The sequence below is a fragment of the Monodelphis domestica genome, chromosome 2 (genome assembly GCF_027887165.1).
Source record: "Monodelphis domestica isolate mMonDom1 chromosome 2, mMonDom1.pri, whole genome shotgun sequence".
Lineage (NCBI taxonomy): Eukaryota > Metazoa > Chordata > Mammalia > Didelphimorphia > Didelphidae > Monodelphis > Monodelphis domestica.
In genome coordinates, this window is record NC_077228.1 from 514,006,495 (window position 1) to 514,030,054 (window position 23,560).

Genomic DNA, 23,560 nt, shown 5'->3' on the forward strand with positions numbered 1-23,560 from the left:
CCCTACTCAGATTTCACCGATTAAGGCTTATGCTTCTCTTCCAGACCCTAAAGATTCATGGCTGCAAGTCGTCCTTCCTTTACAGACTTTCCTTACAGACATGAGTGTGAGAAACATCATCCCCCTGAATCTGCACTGGGAAGTAGAGGGTATTAGGTGTGGAAGGGGAATTGTCACCCTCTGCCCAGTAAGGTGGTGTCCTTAGGAAAAGGTATGGAAACATTTGATTAGTAGTCCAAGGACCTCAGTTCAAATCCAGCCTCTCACTGCCTGTGTGATGGTGGACAAGTCACTTAACTGGACCTCAGTTTTCTATTCTGTAATATAAAAGTTACATTAGATGGCTTTTGAGGTCCAAAACCTAAAATCCTGAGATCCTAAATCCTGCTTTTGCTACCCACGACTGAGTTTGTGACCTGGAGCAAAGTGCTAACCTCTCTGGACCTCAGTTTTCTACTCTTTAAAATGAGGGGCCTAAATTCTATATCTTAAGAAAGCTAGGTGGCATAGTGGATAGAGTATCAGACCTGGAGTCAGGAAGACTCATCTCCCTGAGTTCAAATTTAGCCTCAGATACTTACTAGCTGTGTGACCTGGGCAAGTCACTTCACCCTGTTTTGCCTCAGGTTCCTCAGCTTTCAAATGAGTTGGAGAAAGAAATAGCAAATCATTCTAGTATTTTTGCCAAGAAAATCCCAAATGGGGTCAGGAAGAGCCAGACATAATTGAAAAAAATAAGTGAACAACAAAAGGATTGATGTCTACCATTAGATCTGCGCCCTGAGATCTTGTGAAGGGCCACTGTTGCCAGTTTGAGGTTGAAGCCAACTTCATAAAACTGCTAACAAGCATCATTTTTGAGCTTTCCCTCAATGGCTCGTGGCCAACACGGTTCCATTCCCCACCCCTCACCGTGGCCCAAGCCAAGGCCAACGAGAGTGTCTAAATACACGATTCCCGAAATGGCAACAATGAGAACAGCCACCTCTCCCCTAGTTGGACCTTCTCCAGGAAAGAGTTCCAAGGGCCCTGGAAAATGATTGGTTTGGGAAAGCACTTATTAGCCTGTGTGGCTTGCAGAAAGCAGGAAGAAGGCAGTGCTCTCCAGACTTAGTTCTCAGCCCTTCCTGGGCCTGGAAGGAGAGTTCACGAGAGGCCCTTTGCCATCATGTAGGAAAGGAGATGGGACAGTAGGCTCAGGGGACAAGTTAAGGAGCCCCCTGCCAGATATGGAAGGACCTCAGAAGAGAGTTATTGTCCTCCATCACGTAATAATAATGGCTAAACTTGAAGGTTTTCTTTAAGTTACTTGGCATGTGTTATTTCATTTGATACACAACTGCTCTGAGACATACATCCTATATTTAACCTATAATTACCCCTGCTTTACAAATGAGAATATGCTTTGGGAGAGGTTTAAGTGACAAATCCAGGATCTCACAGCAAGTAAGTGTCTGAGGAAAGACTTTAACTCAGATCTTCTTGAGTTCCAGTCAAGTTCTCTATCCCAGGCACCATATAAGGAGGAGTTGAAAGGATGTGGTCAGTCAGGAGTTAAAGAGCCCACCAGAGCTATGCCCAGGTGTAGACACAAAGCCCTGCTCTACCTACAATTAACTTTTCCTACAAATCCCAGACAAGTACATTCTGCCTTTTTCCCCTTCAACTTACATTTTATTTTTTCCCAATTAACAACTTTTATTTATACCTTCCTTTCCCAGTATACATTTACCTATCATATCCTCCTTTGTAGCAAAGGAAAAGTTGAGCAAAACCCAATCAGGGAATGTATCATTCTTTGCTATAATTCCCCACCCAACCTCTCTCCTAAGTGGAAGGATGTTTCTTCCTCTTTTCTCTGTGACCAGTGAACGAATGAATGAAAAAGAGTTAAGCGCCATCAGTATGCTAGCCATCATTCTAGACACAGATTCATAGACAAAGGTGAAGCAGCTCCTACCAATAAAGTGCTTATATGCTCATAGGAACAACACAGCTAGGGAAGGGATGGTCTAAGGATGAAGAATGGGGCAGTGGGGCCATTGATTGTCAGCCACCCCTTTCCCAAACCAGTGGTAACACTGATTGATTCCTTCTCCCAGAGTAGGAGGCAGAGGGTGAAGGGGCCAAAGGCAGCAGTGTAAATGGAGAGATATATCAGAAGATGGCCAGGATGGGTGGATGATGTGAGGCATGGGCTGTCGCCCTCTAGGCAGAATGAGTTGAGGAGAGTTTACATGCGCGGACTACTGAGTCAAGCTCAGCTTCACAGTTCCAAGTTCCAAGACTGGTTATTCCATCTGCTCAGGACCCTTCCCTCTTCCTAGAAGGGATTCTCCCATCTATCTCTAGAGGATCTCAGAGGGCCCTGACAGCTGCTACCCCTCTGGCCCCTCATCATTCTCTTGTCCTTCTCTCCGTCTTCCTAACTGCATGCACAAGTAGCCCCGAGTGGGAAGTCAGGACCAGGGTGCCTGGCTGCCTGCCTAGAGTTCCCTCCAGAGAACAGGAAGTTCCCCAAAATAGCACTTTCTCACCTTGGTGCTCTGTGACACATTTATCTCTCGCTGGCCATTGGACAGACAAGCAGAGGAAGATAATCTGGGTAACCCAAAAGTCTGGCTTCCTACTCGGGCTTCTCTGCATTGCCCTCCCACCCCTCATACACATACACTTGCAGGGTTTCATCTTTATCATGGCATGGAACTGAAAACAATAATAACAATGGCTCATATTCAGATGGTGTATTAAGGTTCCTCTCCACCAAAATCCTCCTCTGTTGCCTCAGAGTGTGGGGTGTGGGGTGATCCTTGGCCCTGAGTAGGACACAAACTCTGGCAGGCCCCCCAGCTGGAGTGGCTTCTAGTATGGGTCCTCCCCCCAAGAAAATCCTCTATCAGTTTGAGGGGTTCATCATCACAACATTATAGAGAGGGAAAGGACCTCAGAGGTCATTGAGGCCAACACCTCCATTCTGTAGACGAGGAAACTGAGACATTACGAGATTAAATGACTTGTCCAAGGTCACCCAACAATGCAGAATGATAACTCTTTAGGCCACGGCAACTCTGGAGAACTATAGAAGTCATGGATGGGTCCATATTTGTATTAGTGAAGGGATTGCTTACCCTGATGGAGAGGGATCTTCAGTCAGTCAGCAAGCACATGCTGAGCACCTGCAGTATGCCAGGTTTTAGAGATATCCAAGCCAGATGGAAGGTTTTCTATGTTCCTTTCCATATATGATCTCATTTGATGCTCTCAGCACCCCCAGTGAGGCAGACACCATTATTATCCCTAGATTAAGATCAGGAATATAAAGAAAGTAAAAGGGCAGTCCCTGCCCTCAGGCAGCTCCCAGACTAATGGCGGCATGCAAACACTTGTGTGTACAAACAAACTACAACATAGCAGAACAAAGTCGAGGTCAGTAAGGGAGGAAGAGCACTAGCTATAAGGGGGGTCTCAGAAGGCTTTCTGGAGAAGGTGGGACCTAAAGGCAGCCAGGAGGGGGAGATGAGGTTGGAGGCCAGTGCCACAAGCAGAGATGTCAGGGCGAGTCGGGCCACAAAGGGTTTGGAACTATGACCAGGATTTTAAATTTGGCCTTGGAGGTGCTAGGCAGCCCTTGGCACTTATTGAACAAGAGAGGGACGTGGTGTTTTAGGAAGATCATTCTGAGTAAAGGATGAGCTGGAGTGGAGAGTGGGGAGACACGTCCTGTCCACAAGGATCAGATGAGATCCCAGAAATACGACCCCGTGGACCAAGTGGACCGAGGGCTACTAGTAGTCACCATTTTGGAGATGAAGAAGCTGTGACTTGCCTGTGGTCTCCTGACTCCACGGCCAGCTTTCTTCCCATCCAGGACCCTGGCCTCTGGGGGTTAACTGCACCTTAGCTATTTGTCAGTTAAAAGCAGATCAGTCTTCTGTATCACCCTCAGGAAATCTGGCCTTCCCTTTCCCTCTTTCTTTTGCCTCCCCTCTCCTGGCATCTCAGAGAGTGTATGGCCCAGCCTCAGGAGGCGGCACTTTCCCAGAGCTGGTGTCTGACCTTGGCATTGGCCACCCCCAAGTTGTCCTGGGTGCAGCCCCTCCCTTGTTCTTGTGGCCAAGGGAGAGGGCAAGGCAAGACGGGTCTGGGCACTGCCTGCTTCCCTCCAGCTTGAACTGAGAGCAGAAGCAGACCAGGCTGGCTCAGTTGACGGTGCCTCCACCCCTTCCATGTGCTGAACTGATTGGTCCAAAAGTCACGGGTGGAGGGTTTGGGTGCCTCTGCCCTAAACATGGCGCTAGAATGAAGGAAGTCTCAGCCAGAGCAGGTGCCTGGTTGGTACACAAATGAATCCAAATCCATTGGATTTCCCACATACCCTCTAAGGGAAATCCTCACAGGAGGGGTCCCACCCCAGAGCTCTACCAGTTACTAGGTAACCTTCCATGCCCTACGGAGTGGGGAAACAGTGAGAGGGCTGCCTCCTCCCTAAGGGCCACCATTCTTTGGCTCCTCCCTTCTTTAGCCTTTAATTTCCATCTGCCAAATGGGGGTAGATGCTTTTTTTAAACCCTTCTGCCTTAGGGTCAATACTAAGTATTGATTCCAAGGGAGAAAAGCTTTAAGGGCCCAGCAATTGAGGCCAAGTGGCTTTCCCACTCTGCCTCAGAGAGGAGACTAGAGATCAGTCAGCAAACATTTATCACACAGCTGGGAAGTTGTTAGAGGTCAGATTTGAACCCAGGACACTTTTTTTGGTTTGTTTGTTTTCACCACAAGGAGCTTATGAGAATCAAATGGGAGAATAGATGGGCAAACTAGGTGGCTCAATAAATAGAATGCCAGATTTAGAGTCAAGAGGACTGAACTTTCTGAGTTCAAATTTGACCTCAAACCCTTACTAGCTGTACGATCTTGGGCAAGTCACTCAATGCCATTTGCCTCAGTTTCCTCATCTGTAAAATGAACTGGCAAAGCATATGGCAAACCACTCGAGTATCTTGGCCAAGAAAACCCCAAATGTGGTCACAAAGAGTCAGACTGAGATGACTGTACAACAGAGTTTATGACTTAAATAAGTCTTTATTAAGTGCTATGAACAAAGTGCCATGCCAAGCTCTGGGGCTCCCTGACTATACAAGGCCATGCCTCACTCTCCTCATCAGAGGGAACTCCTGGTGTGGAAAACTCTTCCACAAGCTCAGAGTGCAGCCTATAGATTATAGAACTAGAACTAGCAGAAACTCCAGAGGCCATCCAGACCAAACCCCACTGTTGGCAGAGGAGGAAACTGAGACCCAGGAAGATTGAAGGATTTGCCCAAAGTCTGGCTCAAGCAAAATATATTTCCATATTGTTCATTTTTATAAGTAAATAATTTTATAAAACTGAAAACCCAAATAAACTAAAGTGAAAAATGGCTTGCTTTCTTCTGCAGTCTGACTCCAGTAGTTCTTTCTCTGGAAGTGGAGAGCATCCTTTGTCTTGAGTCCTGAACTGTCCAGGATCCTTGTATTGCTGAGAGTAGCCAAGTATCGTAGTTGGTCATTCCACAATATTCCAACCAGTATACATTAAAGGCAGGACTTGAATTCAGGTCTCCCTGGCTCGGAGGCCATCCCTGTTAGCTACATCGTGTTGCTTTATTTATACAAAGTATTATATAAATATTAGATCTTTAAGAATTTGTATATATATATATAAATTATCATACAAAAAAGATGTTTAAAAACAGAAAGCAATGCGGGGGGGGGGGGTCATAGACATGGTCTCTAGTTGGTAAGATTGGGTCCGAAGGCAGCTCCTGACACAGCCTTGTCAAGCTGTGTAACCCTGGACAAGTCACCTGACTGCTGACTGCCATAGACAACTCTCTAACCCCAGCTTGTCGTAGTGAGCTCCCCGTGCTGCTGAAATCACAGGTCCAGCCCTGAGAGTGGGAAAAACAAGACTCCAGATGCCGGCTCAGGCCCGATAGAGGGCTCACGCTTGTCTCTCTTTCCCTCTCCAGGTTCCTCTGCTCCACCCAGACACTGCCGAAAGGTAAGTTTGTTCCACTGGCAAGAAGGTATTCCCTGCACTGTAGTCAGACCAACTGGTTAGCTAAGAGGAAGGCTTCCAGCTAGAGCATTGACTGGGGTCGTGACCAGAGATTTGTGAGCCAAAGCATCCCACCTTGGAACCATTTTGCCTCCCATCCTTCTGAAGCAGGGCCCATCCTGAGGGAGCCTTCTAGAATGCTAGACCTGGAAGGTACCTTAGAAATCGGGCCTCTCGACTTGCAGAGGAAGGAAACTGAGGCCCACAGAGGTTATGGACCTTGACGAGGGTCACCCTGAGGGTTACAGCCAAGCCGGGCCTCTAACCTGGCCCTTCTTTGCATGACCCTTCCCTGAAGCTTTCCCACTCTGCCTCAGATAGGAGACTAGAGATCAGTCAGCAAACATTTGTTAAGCTCCAACTTTGTGCCCAGCTGTATTCTGAGCTCAGGAATTCAGAGATTCAAAGAATTTGAGACCCAAAGCCAAAACCTCTAGTGAGAACATTTCAGCCCATTGGGGAGGATTCCTGATTGAAAGAAGTAAGGAACAAAGGAAAGGGAAATGCCCTAACTGGTTTAGGAGGCCCAGGGTACCACTTCCCCATCCCACCCTCCCAGGCCCCTAGGAGGAGGGTGCTGGGAGTTCTTTTCCCAGAGGCTGGAGATTTGCCCCAGTCATCCATGCTTCCTCCTCCTGGGTCTTTGGGAGCCCCCCCCCTTAGCATCTTGGAGGGAAACCCAAGATTGAAGGCCAAAGATGTGGGAAAAGAGCAAGGACATGCCTTTGTGAGGACTGTGATGGATATGCCAGGCACTATGTGCACTGCCAGCCCTCCTTCTCAGAGATTGTTTAGAGCAGGACTCCGCCTACCTTTAGAAGGACAGGATGGGCCCCAAGTGGCCTGCCCCTACCTATCAAGGAGTCATCATCTTTTGGGGGAAACCCTCAGCCTCCCCAGGGCCTCTCTTGTGCCCTGAATGGGTCACTTGTGGAATTCAAAGCTGGAATTACCCTCAGAGATTATCTAGTCCAACTCCTTCCTTTTACAGAGGAGGAAACTGAGGTCCCAAAACAAAACTACTATGTGCAAGTCATAGGAGATACAAAGTTCAAATGACAGACTTTCCAAGAACTCTGGCTTCAAAAGCAGAAGACATGGGTTTAAATCTGTGGCTTTGGGCAAATCATTTCCCCTCTCTTCGCCTTCATGTCTAGGAGGAAGGTCCCTTTCAGCTCTAGATCCATAATCCCAAGATTCTGCCATCTCTCACGTTCATTTCATTGCCATGAGCCCAAGCTCTTGTGCTCTCAGTTTCCCTGAGCTGGGCATCAAACTGCAATCCTCTGCCTCCAAACAGAGGGCTTTCTTTGTTCAGTATCCACTCTCTCCCTATTGACAGACCCGGGCAGCTCACATTTTAATAGGGCTTCCAAGTCTGCAATCGTTTTTCCTCCTGCAGTTCCACAAGATAGGAAGGGTAAATGCCATCATCTCCATTTGACACAGAAGTTGGTTAAAGGCACTTGCCCCACACCCCATGGCTGCCACTTGCAGGACATTGGCTGCCAAAAGACGGCTATTTCAATCTCAAGGGATCACAAAGGACCCATTCAGAATGGGCTGCTTGATCTGATGGCTGAATCAGAGACAACAAATGGTTCCTCAGGAAAAGATTGTTCTTCTCTTTCTTCTCACCTCCCTGGGCCTCAGTTTCTTCCTGTGTAAAAAGAAGGGGGTGATGATGGCCTGTGAGGTCCTTTCCTGCTTTCAATCTAATGATTGCTAATCCTATGCTCACACCACTAGGAATGTCTGAGCTGGGCCTTGAATCACTGACTCCACGGTCTAAACCGAGACCACCGTACCGGGCATTGGGAGGGGCCCAAGATGAATGGCAGGAGAGCACCAACACCTGGGCTCTTCACCCCATCCAGGATATGCACTTCAATGCCTTTTCATTTATAAGATGAATCTGCTCCCCACTCCACTGCTGCAGACTAGGTAGAAAATCCACCCTTGATTTGGGGTTCACAGATATGACTGCGAATCCGTGTGCGCTGGCAGACTTTCTGTCAGATGCTTCACTAACGCCACTGGGGCCTGGAGAGGTCCCAAGGAAAGGGGCGAGGCTGAGTCCAAACTGGCTCAGAGCTGGCTTGAGGGAAACGTGCCCAAGAACTTGGGAGTCGGGGATGGAGCCCCCCAAGGGCAGTGATTTCCCAAGAAAGGGACCCGGTTGATGTAGAGTGCCAGCAGCTGGCATGGAACCTTGTCTTTCCCAGCGGCTTACCTGGGCGGCCTTGGTGAATGGCCCAGGGCTCTCTCCCGGAGATCCTAGTTCATCCTCTGAAAAAGGAACAGGTTGGTCTGAGAGCAAGAACTTGAAGAAGACTATTTTGGTGTCATGTTTCCTCTGGAATCCTGCGCACTTTGTTAGGCATCTAAAGCCACGATTGAGAAGGCGTCGCAGGCTGGGCTCCTGAATGCACCCTGCGCCGAGGTTCCACTAATGATCCCAATGGCAAGTCCTCGGCAGCATAAGGCATCCCAGAATCCTAACTTGACCCCTTGGGGGGGGGAACCTCAGAAGCCACGGAGGCTCTTTTGTACAGCTGGGGAAACTGGGCCCCAGAAGCTGATCAACTTGCCCAGAGTCAGTATTTTAGGCAGGATCTAAAACGAGGTGCGCCTGGGTCCAGGTTCAGGGCTCCCTCCACTACATCGTATCTAGGCCCGCCTCAGTATCCTCCTGGGTAAAACAAGGCAGTTCAATGGAAGATCTCAAAGGTCCACCCTTCTTATTCCCCCCATAGCCCTCCAGGTGTGACTGCCACAGGCACTGGGCTTGGCCAGGTCTCTGATTCTGGGCCATCCCCTCCCCACCTGGGAACCAGGGTAGGCTGGGTCGCCCCCTCCTCCTCAGGCACCCCCCCCCCAGCTTCAGTTACTCAGCGGGGGGAGGAGAGAGCTGAGCTGAGCCAGCGGATGGGAGCGATTACATCATCTCCGCCTGCCCGTAGCCTCCACTGGGAAGAGTCGGGCTGGGGAGCAGCCGTGTATACTAAGCCCTTCCAAATATAGGCCAAGCCATGCTGCCTCGCTGGCATGTGACTGGGCGGGCCTGAGGAGCTGGATCGGAAGGGTTTAATGAGAGCTGAGTGACAGAGGTGAGGTGTGCAGCCCAGATACTTCCTTGGAGAGACATGGGAAAGCGGCCCAGCCCTGTGCCTGCCCATCCCACGTCAGCCCCGGGCCTTGTCAGCCAGAAACCATTTACAGCAAAGCCAGCTGGGCCCGCTGGGCGAGCCGGCTCACCTTGGAGAGGTCAGAGAAAGAGGCGTGTGCTGTTGCAGAGCGCCGAGCGCCACCCTTGCTGGGAGCCCCCTCAGCCCCTTGGGTGCACGTGAGCCCAGCTTTACCGGCCCGAGACTTACTGCCCACAGACAGACAGACAGACACGCACGCGCGCACACGCGCTCCCCTCTCCCAGGGCTCACAGGAGCTGTCGCCACTCTCCTACAGGCCTGGGATTTCCCCGGCCCATGGTCCAGCCTTCAGAGCGTGGGGGAGCCAACAGTCCTTTTGTAGCTTAATTTCCCAAACATCCCCCTAGTCCCCACCAACACACATTCCATTTATAAACCCCACCAGGGCAAGTGCCGTCTCCCCACCATGCCGGCTGGCACAGTACAGGCAGAGGCCCTGGGCCCCGTGTCCTCCACCTGTCCTCTCTCTCCCTGACCAACCTAGCCAGTCAAAAGAAGGCAGAGAAGGACGCCTTAGGGATCCCTTACTTTCTGGACTCAGTCTGGCGCAGTGAAAAGAACAGAGTTTAGAATCAGAAGACCCAGATTCTACCCCCTGGGCCTCAGTTTCCTCATCTGTAAAAGGAAGACATTGGGCTCCATTGTAGCTCTGAGTCTTCACGTCTCGTCTCCCCTTTAAAGGGTGTCTGGAAGACATTTTGGCCAACCTGGGTTACAGTATCCAAGGAGAGATCACCCATCTTTCATTGGGCACAGTGTGGTTGGAATGGAAGGAACCCTGAAGGCTCGTGAACCCCAGGTTCTAGTCCCATCCCTCCTCCTGCTCCTCCTCTCTTTAGCTGATATGGTGGAAAGAAGGGACTGCTTACAGTCAAGCCTTGAAGTCTAAAAGGGCTGGGGTTGAGCCCCTCCTCAGCCACATACCAGCAGTGTTACTCTAGGCAAGTAAGTTAGCCTCTTTGGGCATTTCTTCATGCATAAAAGGAGGCTAATAAGAACTCCCGGGTTCAGAGGAGCCTATGAAATAGGAACTATATAAATATCAGCTCTCATGAACTTTGAGAAGACTTCTCTGAGCCTCAGTTTCCTCCTTTGAAAAATGGGGTAGCTAGATCATGAAGTAGATAGACTAGTGGGCCTAGAGTCAAGACCACCCTGAGTTCAAATCCAGCCTCAGTCACTGGACAAGTTACTTGATCTCTGCCTCAGTTTCCTTGATTGTAAAATGAGGACTATAGTCCAGCTACCATAGGAGGTGATGATCTTTCAGTTCTCTTCCAGCTGGGATGCTGTGTGATTCCGCAGGAGAAGAAGAGACTTTTTTAAAAACAGTTCTTAGGAATAAACAAGTATGGGGGGAGGATGATGGGGAAATGACTTGGCTAGGGGTGGGAGTGGGGGACAGTAAAAACAAACGATCCTGGGAATCTTTAAAAATAGTTTTCATTGATGTCTTTCGTTCTTACCTTGCCTGGACTTTCCCAGTATCCCTCCTTCTTCCCCGCCCCCCAGAGGCCTCCCTTGGGTCACGGAAGGATACAACTTTTAAAAAGAAACCTCTCTCCCTCCCAGCCCCCAAAGCCAGAATAAGCCCCCCCCCCCCCATTCTGTGGAGAAGTGCAGGACAGGAACTCTCCCATGTGCCCACCACACGTGGTCAGCTGCCACGAGGGAGCAGTGCTCAGCGCCATCTACTGCTCTCAGGCCTTTACTGCAGCCCGCTCCCAGGCAGGCGCAGTCTGGTGACCTTCACCTTGGTGCTCGCCCTCCCCTCCCACTCGAGGGCAGGGCTGAGCCTGCAGGATTCCCCAGCTTTCCACCTGCCCAGGGCGGGGAGAGCTGGCCTCCATGGGCCCCTCTGGCAGGCTAGGAAGCCTGTGGGCCCCTTCTCAGAATCGGCGCTTAAAGGCCTAAAATCAAACCCAGAGGACTACAAAGGAAGCCAATTCTGGGGAAAGTTATGGGGAAAATGAGTTCCAGGATTTCAGCCTAAGAATTCCTGAGACTCTAGTCCAACCCAGTTGGGATCCTCTGCAGAAATGCCCAAAGTTTAGGCAAAGACAGGAGGAACGAGACTGGGTCTTACTGGAGGATCTAATCTGATCTGGGGGTCACTGCGTAAATAGAATAGACTTGGGCTCCCACTGTCTATTCAGAATTATCATTCTATTGGTTACAGTCAAGGCATTTGTTATGGTAACCTGAGGATAGTAAGGCTATTTCCTCTTATAAGGAAGTGAAGGAGGGGGGAAGCCTGGAGCAGAACGTTTGCTTCAAGGAGGGAGAAACAGAAGCAGTTAGTAAAGATCAAACGGGACAGCATAGGGAAAGCGCTTGGCCGGCCACCCTGGAGCTCTTCACAAACCTCGGTTCTTATTTTCATCGGGTGCCGCTCCTGGTCATCACCTGTCCGGCACTCATTCCCTAAGTGAGCTGTCAGGAGCTCACAGCATTGGGGGCTGGAAGGGACACCCCGAGACCCAGGGAGAGAAGGGGACGCCCCAGTGGAGAAGAGAGCCCGATGGGAATCAAAATCGCCTTCTCCCACAGCGGCCCTTCTGGGAGTCCCATCCCTTTGGCCACAGGGGGACAAAGAGGAGGGGAGGGAGGGAGGGAGGGTCTGTCCCGGAAAGGAACAGTGAACGCTGAGCCTCTGCGAAAGGGTCTCTCTTCCCTCTGCCAAACCTCCAGCCCTGGGAGTGGACACGATGGGAGGGAGTTGCAGGAAGCCAGGGCCCCCGGCTGCACCTTTGTCCCCATTGAGAAGGTCTCAGAAGGTTTGGCCAGAAAAGATTCATGAATGAGTAGAACCAGGAGCCGCTAAAGAATCATCTTGTCCTCCTTTTACAAAGGGATAAACTTGGATCCACAGGAGTTGGGCGACTGCCCAAGGTCTCCACCCTGTGGAGTGCCAACCTCGGGCTCCCTTCCTGGGCCGGGGTTCTCTCTCCTCTCCCCAAGTTCCCTCCCGAACGTGGCAGGCAGGGTACAAGGTGGCTGGGAAGAACCCCAGGGGCAGCCGTGAGTTCCTAATAAAGGGTTCGCACACCCCCTTTTTTAATCTTCTCCCAATCCCTTCTCCAGGGTGCTCAGTCCTTACCTTGGAGTCTGTCAATGTACTGCGGAAATACATGTCCATATTGGATCTGCCCTTCACCAGGCTCCAGACCCACGATGTCCTCTTTGTGCTGAACATAAGAGAAGCAGAACAAGCCAGGGTAAGGGCCCCCCTCAGGCTCCTGCGGCCCAGCACACCCGAGCTGGTGGCAGGCCTGCACTGAGGGGGTCCTCCGGCATCACCTTTTACTCGGCTCGGGTTGGGGAGGCCCCGGCAGGAGCTCCGTGGGCAAGGGGGAGGTCATTGTATTGGTCCTTGTACCGTCCCAGCCCAGGTACACAGGCCTAGCAGTGCCTGGAACATAGTAAGTGCGTGTGGAGTAAATGATGCAGAGGGACCTCGGGGGCTTCCTTCACTCACATAAGTTTCTGCCCAAAGCCTCAACGAAAGTCATTTCAGACTTAGTCAACATTAAATGGTGAATTCTTTGACCCAGCAAACCTACTACTAGGAACATCCCCCAAGGAAGTCGGGGATAAAAGAGAAGTCCTATAGAACACGTAAGAATATATTCACAGCAGCATTTATCGGGGAAGGAGAGGGAGATCAGGAGGCAGGACGGGGCCCCTGAGCGGGGCCTTGAAGGGTATGCTAGCATGCGGGAGGGGAAACAAGGTGGACTCCAGGCCTGAAGCAGCCGTCTGGAAGATGGAACATCACAGAGGCCCGCGGGCCTGGAGCGGGGCGTGCTTAAAGGAGGGGGATGTGTAGATGGTTCTGGGAAGGCCTGTAATTGACAAACAGTCTGCCTTTGGTCCAAGAGGCAAGGGGGAGCCACTGGAGCCTCTGGAGCTGAGGAGTGACGTGTTCGGATCTATGTATGCTTCAGGAATCTCAGTTTGGCAATTACAAACTGTATACAGTGAGAGTCAGGATGCCCAGGGATGAATTAGGAAGCTGTTCCTTTGAGCTTTGTGATCCTCCCTTATAGGAAAGGAGTGACCCCCCCGCGCCTAAGCTGTGCCTGGCAGTGTTCCTGGGTCCCGGGGCTCATCCTTGCTCTTCTCTCTCCTTCCAGAAGGCCATGTTCTGCCACAACAGTCAGCTCCTCTGGTTCCGACGAATCTACCTTTTCTTCTCTCGCTACATGGCCATCAACTCACTGAACTTCCTCTAACACTGATGAGAGTCCCAAGCAGTCAGGAACAGAGGAGGAGAGTTCCAAGGAGACTGGGCTCTCTCAAACCCTAACCTGGACCCAGGCTCACAGGGCCAAGCCCAGATCTCAAGGCCTGGTGGTCCGTCTACAATCTAAGGGTCAATCTACAAGGGTTCCGTTAGGACTCCAGAAAGCAGACAGCAGAGGTCATCTCCACGGGGTTGTCAGAGACAGTGAGCATCTGCCCTTCTCCCCACAGCCTGGGACTGGCTGGACCAAGAAGACGGGGAATCTCCAGGGAACTCAACAAACGTGAGCCTTCCAGCTCAATGACTGTCTGATCCACGCGGCCTGATAGTATGGGAGGGAAAGGAAAGGGGACCAGCCACACGAGGGGCAGAAGGGCCAGGTACTTTTTTCATCATTAAAGCTCTAAGATTTTCATATTGGTCGTAAACTTTCCTGTGAGATAGTGCAAAGAGGAATGAATTTAGAGGTAAGAAAGCCAGCTCTGCTCTTTGGCAGCTGTATCATCCTAGGTAAGTCATTTCCCATCTCTGAGACACAGTTTCTTCGTATGTAAAAATTGGATAATAACCTCTGCACAACTCAGTCTTAAAGCTGACACACAAATGTCAGCTGGGAACTTTTGACAGCAGTCAGCTCTCAAGGTTTCCCAGGTCAGAAGACCTGGCTTCAAGTCCCACCTCTAAAACATCCTGGCTTTGTGACCCTGGGCAAGTCTCTAAGACTAGAAGTGGCAGAAGAAGCACTGACCTGCATTCAGAGAGGGGATTTCTTCTCCCAGATCTCATGCTCCTAAGGAGATCCCAGGTGAGCTCTTCCAAACAAGCCCTTTGGAGAGGTCTGAGCCTGTAACTGCAATGTTCCTCTGTGGGTACTAGGGAGCCACTGAGGATTCTGGAGCAGGTGAATGACAGGATGGTCTTTAGATTCTCTTCCATCTCTGATACTACTTGATCTATGAATAGAAAAAGTAAATTGTGAGGCTCCTAATACAAACTGGAAGGAGGGGGTGAGGCCAGGACAGCAGCAGAGCCTAACACTTAGCAAGATTCCGTCAATGAACTCCCTGAGAAAAAATCCCCAGGGCTAGATGGATTCACAAGTGAATTCTATCAAACATATAGAGAACAATTAATCCCAATACTATATAAACTGTCCGGGGAAATAGGAGAGAAGGAATCCTACCAAATTCCTTCTATGTCACAAATATGGTGCTGATACCTAACCCAGGAAGACAAAAAAACAAAGAAAATTACAGTCCAATTTCCTTAATGAACATCAATGCAAAAATCTTAAATAAAATACTAACAAAGAGGCTACAGTGATATGTAACAGGGATTATTCACTATGACCAGGTGGGATTTACACCAGGAATACAGGGCTGGTTCAATATTAGGAAAACTATAAGCATAACTGACCAGATCAGTAACCAAACTAGCAGAAGTCACATGATTATCTGAACTATTAAAAACACCAGAAAGCATAGGAATAAATGGGCCTTTCCTTAATACGTAGTGTCTAGGTAAAACCATCAGCAAGTATCATCTGCAATGAGGATACACTAGAAGCCTTCTCAATAAGACCAGGGGTGAGGCAAGGATGCCCATTATCACCTCTATTCTTTAATATTGTACCAGAAATGCTAGTTTTAGCAATGAGAGAAGAAAAAGAAATCAAAGGCGCTAAAGTAGTCAATAACAAAACAAACTATCATTCTTTTCTGATGATATGATGGTACACTTAGAGAATCAACTCAAAAACTAGTTGAAATAATTCTTAACTTAAAAAAAGAAATAATTATTAACTTTAGCAAAGTTTCAGGAAACAAAATGAACCCACATAAATCATCAGCATTTCTATATATTTCCAACAAAGTCCAGCAGCAAGATTTAGGAAGAGAAATTCCATTTAAAATAACTTTAGACAATATAAAATACCTGGGAATATACTTACTAAGACAAACAAAGGAATTATAAGAACACAATTATAAAATATTTTCACACAACAAATTAGAACTAAACAGTTGGAAAAACATTAATTGCTTAGGGGTAGACCAAGCTAATATAATAAAAATGAAAATCCTGCCCAAATTGATTTAATTTTTCAGTGCCATTCCATTCAAACTAGAAAAAAACATTTCTAGAACTAGAAAAAAATAATAAAATTCATCTGGAAGAACAAAATATCTAGACTATCAAGGGAATTAATGAAAAAATATATAAAGGAAGATGGCCCAGCAATACCAGATCTCAAACTGTTCAATAAAGCAGTGGTCATCAAAACAATCTGGTACTGGCTAAGAAATAGAAGGGTGGATCAATAGAATAGATTAGGGGTATGTGACCTCAGCAATCTAGTGTTTGATAAACCCAAACATCCCAGCTTTTGGGATAAGAACTGACTCTGACAAAAACAGCTGGGAAAACTGGAAAACAGTATGGCAAAAACTAGGTTTAGATCAATATCTCCTACCTTATACAAGATAAGGTCAAATGTCTGACCAAACAAGAGATAGAGATCATTACAAGATATAAAATGAATATTTTTATGATATTAAATTATCAAGGTTTTATATAACAAATTTTATCTGATAAAGGTCTAATTTCTCAAATATATAAAGAACTAAGTCAAATTTATAAGAAAACAAGTCATTCCCCAATTGACAAATGGTCAGAGGATATGAATAAACAGTTTCCAGATGAAGAAATCAAAACTATCAATAATCATATGAAAAAAATGTTATAAATTCCTCTAGATTAGAGAAATGCAAATTAAAACAACTCTGAAGTACCACTTCACACCCAAATTGGCCAATATGCCAGTAAAGGAAACTGATGAAGTTTGGAAGGGATGTGGCAAAACTGAGACACTAATGCATTGCTGGTGGAGTTGTGAACTGATCAAATCATTCTGGAGGGCAATTTGGAATTATGCCCAAAGGGCTATAAAACAATGCATACTCTTTGATCCAGTAATACCACTACTAGGTCTGTATCCCAAGGGGATTTTAAAAAGTGGAGTGGGGGAAGGACTTACTTGTACAAAAATACTTATAGCTGCTCTTTTTGTGGTAGCAAAAAATTGGAAATTAAAGGGGTGTCCATCAGTTGGGGAATGGCTGAACAAACTGTGGTATGTGATGTTGATGAAATACTACTGTGCTGTAAGCATGATTTCAGAAAGAGCTGGAAAGACCTTCATGAACTGATGCAGAGTGAAATAAGCAAAACCAGGAAAACACTGTATACAGTAACAGCAATATTGTGGAATGATCAACTGTGTTAGACTTAGCTACTCTCAGCAACACAGTGATCCAGGACAATTCTGAAGGACTGAGGACAAAGAATGCTCTCCACCTGGAGAGAAAGAACTGTTGGAGACAGAATGTAGATCAGCACATACCATTTTTCACTTGTTTCTTTGGGGTCTGATCTTGGGGTTTTGTTTTTATGTGAGTATTCTCTTATAGGAATGACAATATGGAGACAGGTGTTGCATGATAATACATGTATAACCCACATCAAATTGCTTGCCATTTGGGGTGAAGGGGGAGACAATTCAGATCATATAACTTTGGAAAATTTATATGGAAATTTGTTATTCCATGTAATTGATAGAATAAAATATCCTTATAAAATTCTTTTAATAAAAAAAGACATAGCAAGATTCCAGTTCTTCCCAGTCACACTGCTCTGAGAGTGTTAATGTTGGGGAGGCTTGTGGACCTGGAATTCCTTTTTTTTTTTCATGCAAAACATACTTCCATATTGGTCAATGTTGTAGGAGCACATTTATTCCAAAACCAAACCCCAAAATAAAACCATAAATACAGACACGAAAGATGGTCTGCTTTGATCTGCACCCATCTTTCTCTGGAGGTAGATGGCATTCTTTGTCTTAAGTCCTTCAGAATTGTCCTGGCTCGTTGCATTGTTGAGAGCAGCCAAGTTTTCACAGGTGATCATCGTACAATATTGCTGTTACTGGGTACAGGGTTCTCCCATGAATCTAGCGATGATGAGCCCCTAGAGATGGTGCAGCTTTGGAGGCTGTTACCTCCTCTGCCCATGTTCTCAGTACTGATTTCATGAACCCTTCAGACAACAGCTCTGGGTCAGAAAGGTGTCAGAAATTCCATTTCCTGCAGCCGAGTCCATCCAAACAGATAATTAACTGTCTCCGTTGAAGGACCAACCCTGGGACTCCCCCCCCCCCATCTTTCCAGCTCTATTACTCATTGCCTGTTCCAGCCCCAGTGAACTGCATCCAAATGTTCAGAGACCATAAGAAGAGATTTTTTTTCTGGACCATACATTATCATCATGCCATGCCCCTCTCCGTGTTGTTCACTACTGTAAGAGAATACCAAAGCCCCAAGATCAAGCCCCAAGAAACAAGGGGGAAATGTATGGCTCTGGCTCCAGCAGTTCTTTCTCTCACAATTATCCCTTATCTTGCTGAGATTTGACACATGATCATCATACACTGTTGCTGTTACTACGTACGATGTTCTCCCGGTTCTGTTCATTTCGCTCTGCATCAGTTTGTGCAGGTCTTTCCAGTTCTAAGAAGACATCCTACAGGTCCTGCTCACCCTTCTGGCCGACTCACTGGCTTTACAGAGCTCCCCGGGTCAAGGAAAAGTGAATTTGCCTTGTTCTGCTCAGTCCCACAAGGCAGACCCAGTAGCAGTGGGTAAAGAGAGGCAGATTTGGGATGAATCTAAGGGAAAATTTCTTCCCAATGAAAACTCTCCGAAAGTGGGGTGGGCTGCCTTGTAAAGCTGTGACTTCACCATCAACCAAGCTCCCGAGGTTCTTGATGACAAGGAAAGATCCTTAGGTCCAGAGGCAGAGGTCCTGGATTTGAATCCTGCCTCTCACTCCCTGTGTGACCTTGAGCAAGTCAGGGGCAAGTTAAACTTGGTGGTTGCTGAAGTCTCTCCTAACCTAACGCAGAAATGTTCTAACTCTCCTACTGATTTGATGACCTCCAACATGTTGAGCATTTCTTAGTAGAGGAAAAGAAAGTAGGGTAACACTAGTGTGAGTGTCCCCCCCAAATGCTACTTTAATAACCTCATTCAGAAGTCAGTTTCCGCCCAACCAAATGAAATTTTCCCCAGCAAGAGCCATCCTAAGAAGTTAAAGTAAAGGGGCAACGAGGTAGCTCAGTGACTAGAACATCAGGCCTGGAGCTGGAAGAACCTGCGTCCTCAGACACTTCCCAGCTGGGTGACCCTGGGCAAGTCCCTTGCCCCCCATTGCCTAGCCCTTACCGTTCTTCTGCCCTGGAACCAGTACCCAGTAGTGATTCAAAGATGAAAGGCATGTTTGCTTGTTCTTGAAGTCACTCTTTTCTAGGATAGTAGGACCTCTTGGTTTCTACATGTGCTGGCTCATGGGACCTTGATCTCTTCTATCACTTTCTCTTTCCTCTAAAACCTTAGTGACACTTCCTTTTCCTTTCTTTTCTTAAAAAATAAGGTTTGCTTATATGTCATTTAGGGACAGGAACCCCTACTCCTAGGAACTGAACACTCCCTTGTGACAAAGGAAAAGTTACGCAAAAACAACTGACCTATTCTAGCTACATATGCAGCATTTTGCTCAGGTAGAAACCCACCTCACTGCCAAAAAGAGGAAAGCCTAGGGGCAGCCGGCTAGCTCAGTGGATTGAATGCCAGGCCTAAAGATGGGAGGTCCTAGATTCAAATCTGGCCTCAGATAGGTCCTAGCTGTGTGACCCTGGACTGGTCACTTAACCAATCATTGCCTAGTCCTTACCGCTCTTCTGCCTTAGAACCAATACTAAGCATTGATTCTAAGATAGAAGGGAAGGGTTGCCGGGGGGGGGGGGGGGGGGGGGGAGAAGAGGAAGAGGAAAATCTATTTTATTACCCATAAAGGCCAACCTTAACAGATTCCTGGATAAGTGTGGAGGCTAGGAGACAGCTGGTAGCTAGAGAGCACAGTGGATAAAGCCAGTACTGGGCCCAGAGTTAAAAGATTCATCTTCCTGAGTTCAAATCTCATCTCAGACACGTGGTGACTGGATAAATCTCTTAACCCTATTTGCCTCCATTTCCTCATCTGTAAAGTGAGCTAGAGAAGGAAACGGAGTATTTTGGCTATATGGGGTCATGAAGAGTTGGAAACAATTGAACAGCTACAATAGGAAACAGCTGAGAAACCTGACTGGAGATTCTGTGTAAGAGTAGATGTACAAAAAGAAGAGATGCATCATGGTGCAAGAGACTGACTGATGGATTTGGAGTTAGGCAACCACGGTGCAAGTCCCAGCCTTGCTGCTTACTGCTTACTGCCCACTCAGTTTCCTCATCTATAATAAGAGGAAAATGGACTCAGCGGTGTCTGGGGTTCCTTCCAGCTCTAGAACTCTGGTCTGTAAGGCTGTAGAAGTCCAGAGAAAGTAGAAACAAAACAGAAGCATGTGAATTCCGTTTCCCTGCACATACATGTTTATATAGCAAAGCCAGAAGAGGGTTAGGGACTCTCAACCACAGCAGAAACATCAGGAAAGTTTTGTGGTTTTTTAAAGGTGGTAGACCAGCATGCCCAGTGGGATTTTCCTACCTGGTGAGTAAGCAGGAAACTCTTAAAGGAGGAGCCACATTACCGATTGCGTATTGACTGAAAGCAGCAAGTCTGCTAATGGGTTTAAGTGAAATGTTGGAACGCTGATTCTTCCACCACTCAGCTAACCAGTTTCCCAAGTCAGGGCTCTGGCTCTGGGCTTCTTTCCCACAGCCTCATCCCAAACATTCCTCTTCTCCTGGGCCCACAGCAGACCGTGGCACTTGGAAGGTAAATGAAAGAGAACCAGAGGGCCAGGTATTGGGTTGAAAACTCACACGTACACACACACACCCATCAGAGACAACCTTATTTATCTAATTTGTACGCAGTGTACAAAGAAGAAAGCGAGACAGCTTTTAATAATCTGATGTTTTTCAGATTCTTTAACTTTGCCCACAGTTTTGAGAAAACATCACTTCTCTGTCCAATCACTAGCCAAGAAAATGGCTGTTTTAAATTGATAGGAAGGTAAATGGCAGTGAGGTGTAGTGACTGGAGGGCTAGACTTCAATTCAGCAAGGCCTGGGTTCAAATCCTGTTTCTGACACTTACTGGCTACATGTGTGATTAGTCTTTTCAGGATATGTGAATGATTCAGATTTGGGATTGAAACCAAAGGACTGGGCAACATTTAACAAAAGATGTTAACAATGGTTCAAGGAAGGCTATTCAGCAAAGACACAGTGTGGATGCAAGTGAACAAAGCTTCTCTCACTGTGGCTTTTAGTGATGTCCCTAGGCAGAAGTGTGTTGACTCACAATGTCCCAAAGAATCTTGTCAAGTCTGAGGAGCTTCAACTCCAATTGGTCTTGGCTTTTTATGACTTAAACTGTGCTGGTGGTTTAAATCTTAATCTCTCTCCCTCCCTCCCGCTCTCTCTCTCTCTGTCTCTCTGTCTCTGTCTGTCTGTCTGTCTGTCTCCATCTCTCTCTCTCTCTCTCTCTCTCTCTCTCTCTGTCTCTCTCTCTCTCTCTCTCTCTCTGTGTATGTGTGTGTGTGTGTCTTTCTCTCTCCCTCCCTTCCTCTCTGTCTCTCTCTATCTCTGTCTCTCTCCGTCTGTCTCTCTGTCTCTCTCTGTCTTTCTCTCTCTCTCTCTCTCTCTCTCTCTCTCTCTCTCTCTCTCTCTCTCTCTCTCTCTCTCTCTGTCTCTCTGTCTCTGTCTCTGTCTCTCTCTGTCTCTGTCTCTCTGTCTGTCTCTGTCTCTGTCTCTCTCTGTCTCTCTCTGTCTCTCTCTGTCTCTCTCTCTCTGTGTGTGTGTGTGTGTGTGTGTCTTTCTCTCTCCCTCCCTTCCTCTCTGTCTCTCTCTATCTCTGTCTCTCTCTGTCTCTCTCTCTGTCCCTCTCTGTCTCTCTCCATCTCTCTCTGTCTCTGTCTCTCTCTCTCACTCCTCTGTCTCTCTGTCTGTCTCTCCCCATTTCTCTTTCCCCATCTCCCTCCTTTATTTTTCTCTCTTCTCCCTCTCTCCCTCTCTTGCTGAACTCTAAAAATGAATTGAGTCACAGAAGCATAGAGCTGAAAAAGAACTGGAAGAATGAATGAATATATAGGTCCCACCCAGCACTAAGTGCTAGGGATACAAAGACAAAAGCAGACAGTCTTTCCCCAAGGAGATTCCATTCTTATAGGGGGAAACAACCTACATAGGTCAGTAGTAGCCAGGGAGGGTGATTTCAGTGAGCCATAGCCTGGGAGACTAATACATTCTTTCTAGAAGCAATAAGATTAGACCATGGATCCAGAATTGGAGATTAGGGAAGGAGGCGGGCGTACCTGCAGCAACATGGAGGCTAGGAAGATGACCAGGGAGCAAAGTAGAGCTAGAGCAGTGCTAGGTGCAGTGGGCAACAGAGACCACCATGCATCCTGGGCAGGAGTTCCAGGCAGGAAAGGGTTAAGTCCAGGACCTGGGATAAGTGCTGTGCCCTTTCTGATGACTAGAGAGTAAAGATCATCTGGTGAGGCCCCCTTGTTATGTAGAGGAAGAGAAGTGACTTACCCAAGGTGATATAGCAAAAAATATATAGAAGCAAAGAGAACTGGAGCCCAACTCTCTTAATGCCCAAGGTCTAGTCCTCTTCCTACTACTACTCATCCCACACTGCCCTCAGACAGCAGGATGCCCATTTATGATCCCTTTTCCCCTCCAGGATTGCCCTTGAAGCCTAGGGACACCCTCTCCCCAACTTTCTTTTTTTCCTCCAATTTTAAAAAAATTCTGCCCTTAACAACTATCAATTAAAAAAAGCATTTACATGCACTCAGTAGAAAAGAGAGGGTTGTGTATGAAGTTGCCAATACCCATCATGCACAGCTTGCTTTTCTTTTTAAGTATTTAAAAATTCAACATGTCGCCTTCAAAGCTGTCTTGCTTGTCTGTGATTCCTTCTGGCCTTCCTTCTGTTCTCTTCTGAGTATTTCAAAAAGTGCTTGAATGACCCTCCTCTCTCCCTCTCCCTCCCTCCCTCTCTCTCTTTCTCTCTCTCCCTCTCTCTTCTCTCTTCTCTTCTCTCTCTCTCTCTCTCTCTCTCTCTCTCTCTCTCTCTCTCTCTCTCTCTCTCTCTCTCTCTCTCCCTCTCCTCTCTCCATCTCTCTGTCTCTTTCTGTCTCTGTCTCTCTAACTCTCCTCTCTCTGTCTCTGTCTCTGTCTCTCTCCTCTCTCCATCTCTCTCTTTGTCTCTTTCAACTTCTCTCTCTCCTTGTCTCTCTCTGTCTCTGTATCTCTCAGCAATCCTATTCCTAGCTCTCCTCTCCCCAGCTCCTCCTTCACAAAAAATGAGAAAATAAAATAAAATCCTTGTAACATGCACATTGCAAAGCAAACAAATCCTTGTGTTGACTGTATCCCAAACTGTCTTATTATACAACTTGAGTCCATCACCTCTCTGCTGGGTTAGGACATGCATCTGCTCAGCAGATTTCCCTGGATAAATATACTTGGGGGGCACAGGGGAATTTCTTTCCACTACCACTTCCTAGAATCAACCCTGAGCACAGCCCTTCCCTTCCCTTTCATTGGGAGCAGCAATATACCAACGCTTGCCTGTATCACAACAATGGCTTTTCTTTAACTCTATCAGCCCTAGAAATAGGCATTGAATCAAAGGGGCTCAGGCTAAAAAGAAGTTAGGACACGTCGAGGATTTTCGAGTTGGAAAGGACTCAAAACTATAACAACGGTTTTGGTCTCAGAGTACCAACATTTAGCAGGGCATGGAAAGCATTTTCCATCCTTTAACAGCATAGAACCAGAATTTAGTACCTAGTTAGCAAGAATAAATGGGACGGGGGCAGCTGGGTGGCTCAGTAGATTGAGAGCCAGGCCTAGAAACCAGAGATCCTAGGTTCAAATCACCCTTCTGCCTTGGAACTAATACACAGTATTGATTCCAAGACAGAAGGTAAGGGTTAAAA

At 47.4% G+C, this 23,560-nt stretch overlaps 1 protein-coding gene across 3 annotated transcripts in view; it reads left to right on the forward strand.

The window, feature by feature from the left end:
* Window positions 1-13,966, forward strand: part of PIGL (phosphatidylinositol glycan anchor biosynthesis class L) — a 155,061-nt gene extending 141,095 nt beyond the window's left edge. For 2 of the 3 annotated variants that reach the window (XM_007485806.3, XM_056819687.1), the window contains 3 exons: window positions 6,008-6,039; window positions 12,390-12,523; window positions 13,442-13,966. In XM_007485806.3, coding sequence (XP_007485868.1) covers window positions 6,008-6,039; window positions 12,390-12,523; window positions 13,442-13,540 — 265 coding nt within the window. In that variant the 3' untranslated portion in view covers window positions 13,541-13,966. The remainder of the gene's footprint in view (window positions 1-6,007; window positions 6,040-12,389; window positions 12,524-13,441) is intronic. The other variant, XM_007485807.3, reaches the window with a different exon arrangement.
* The last annotated feature ends 9,594 nt before the right edge of the window (window positions 13,967-23,560 follow it).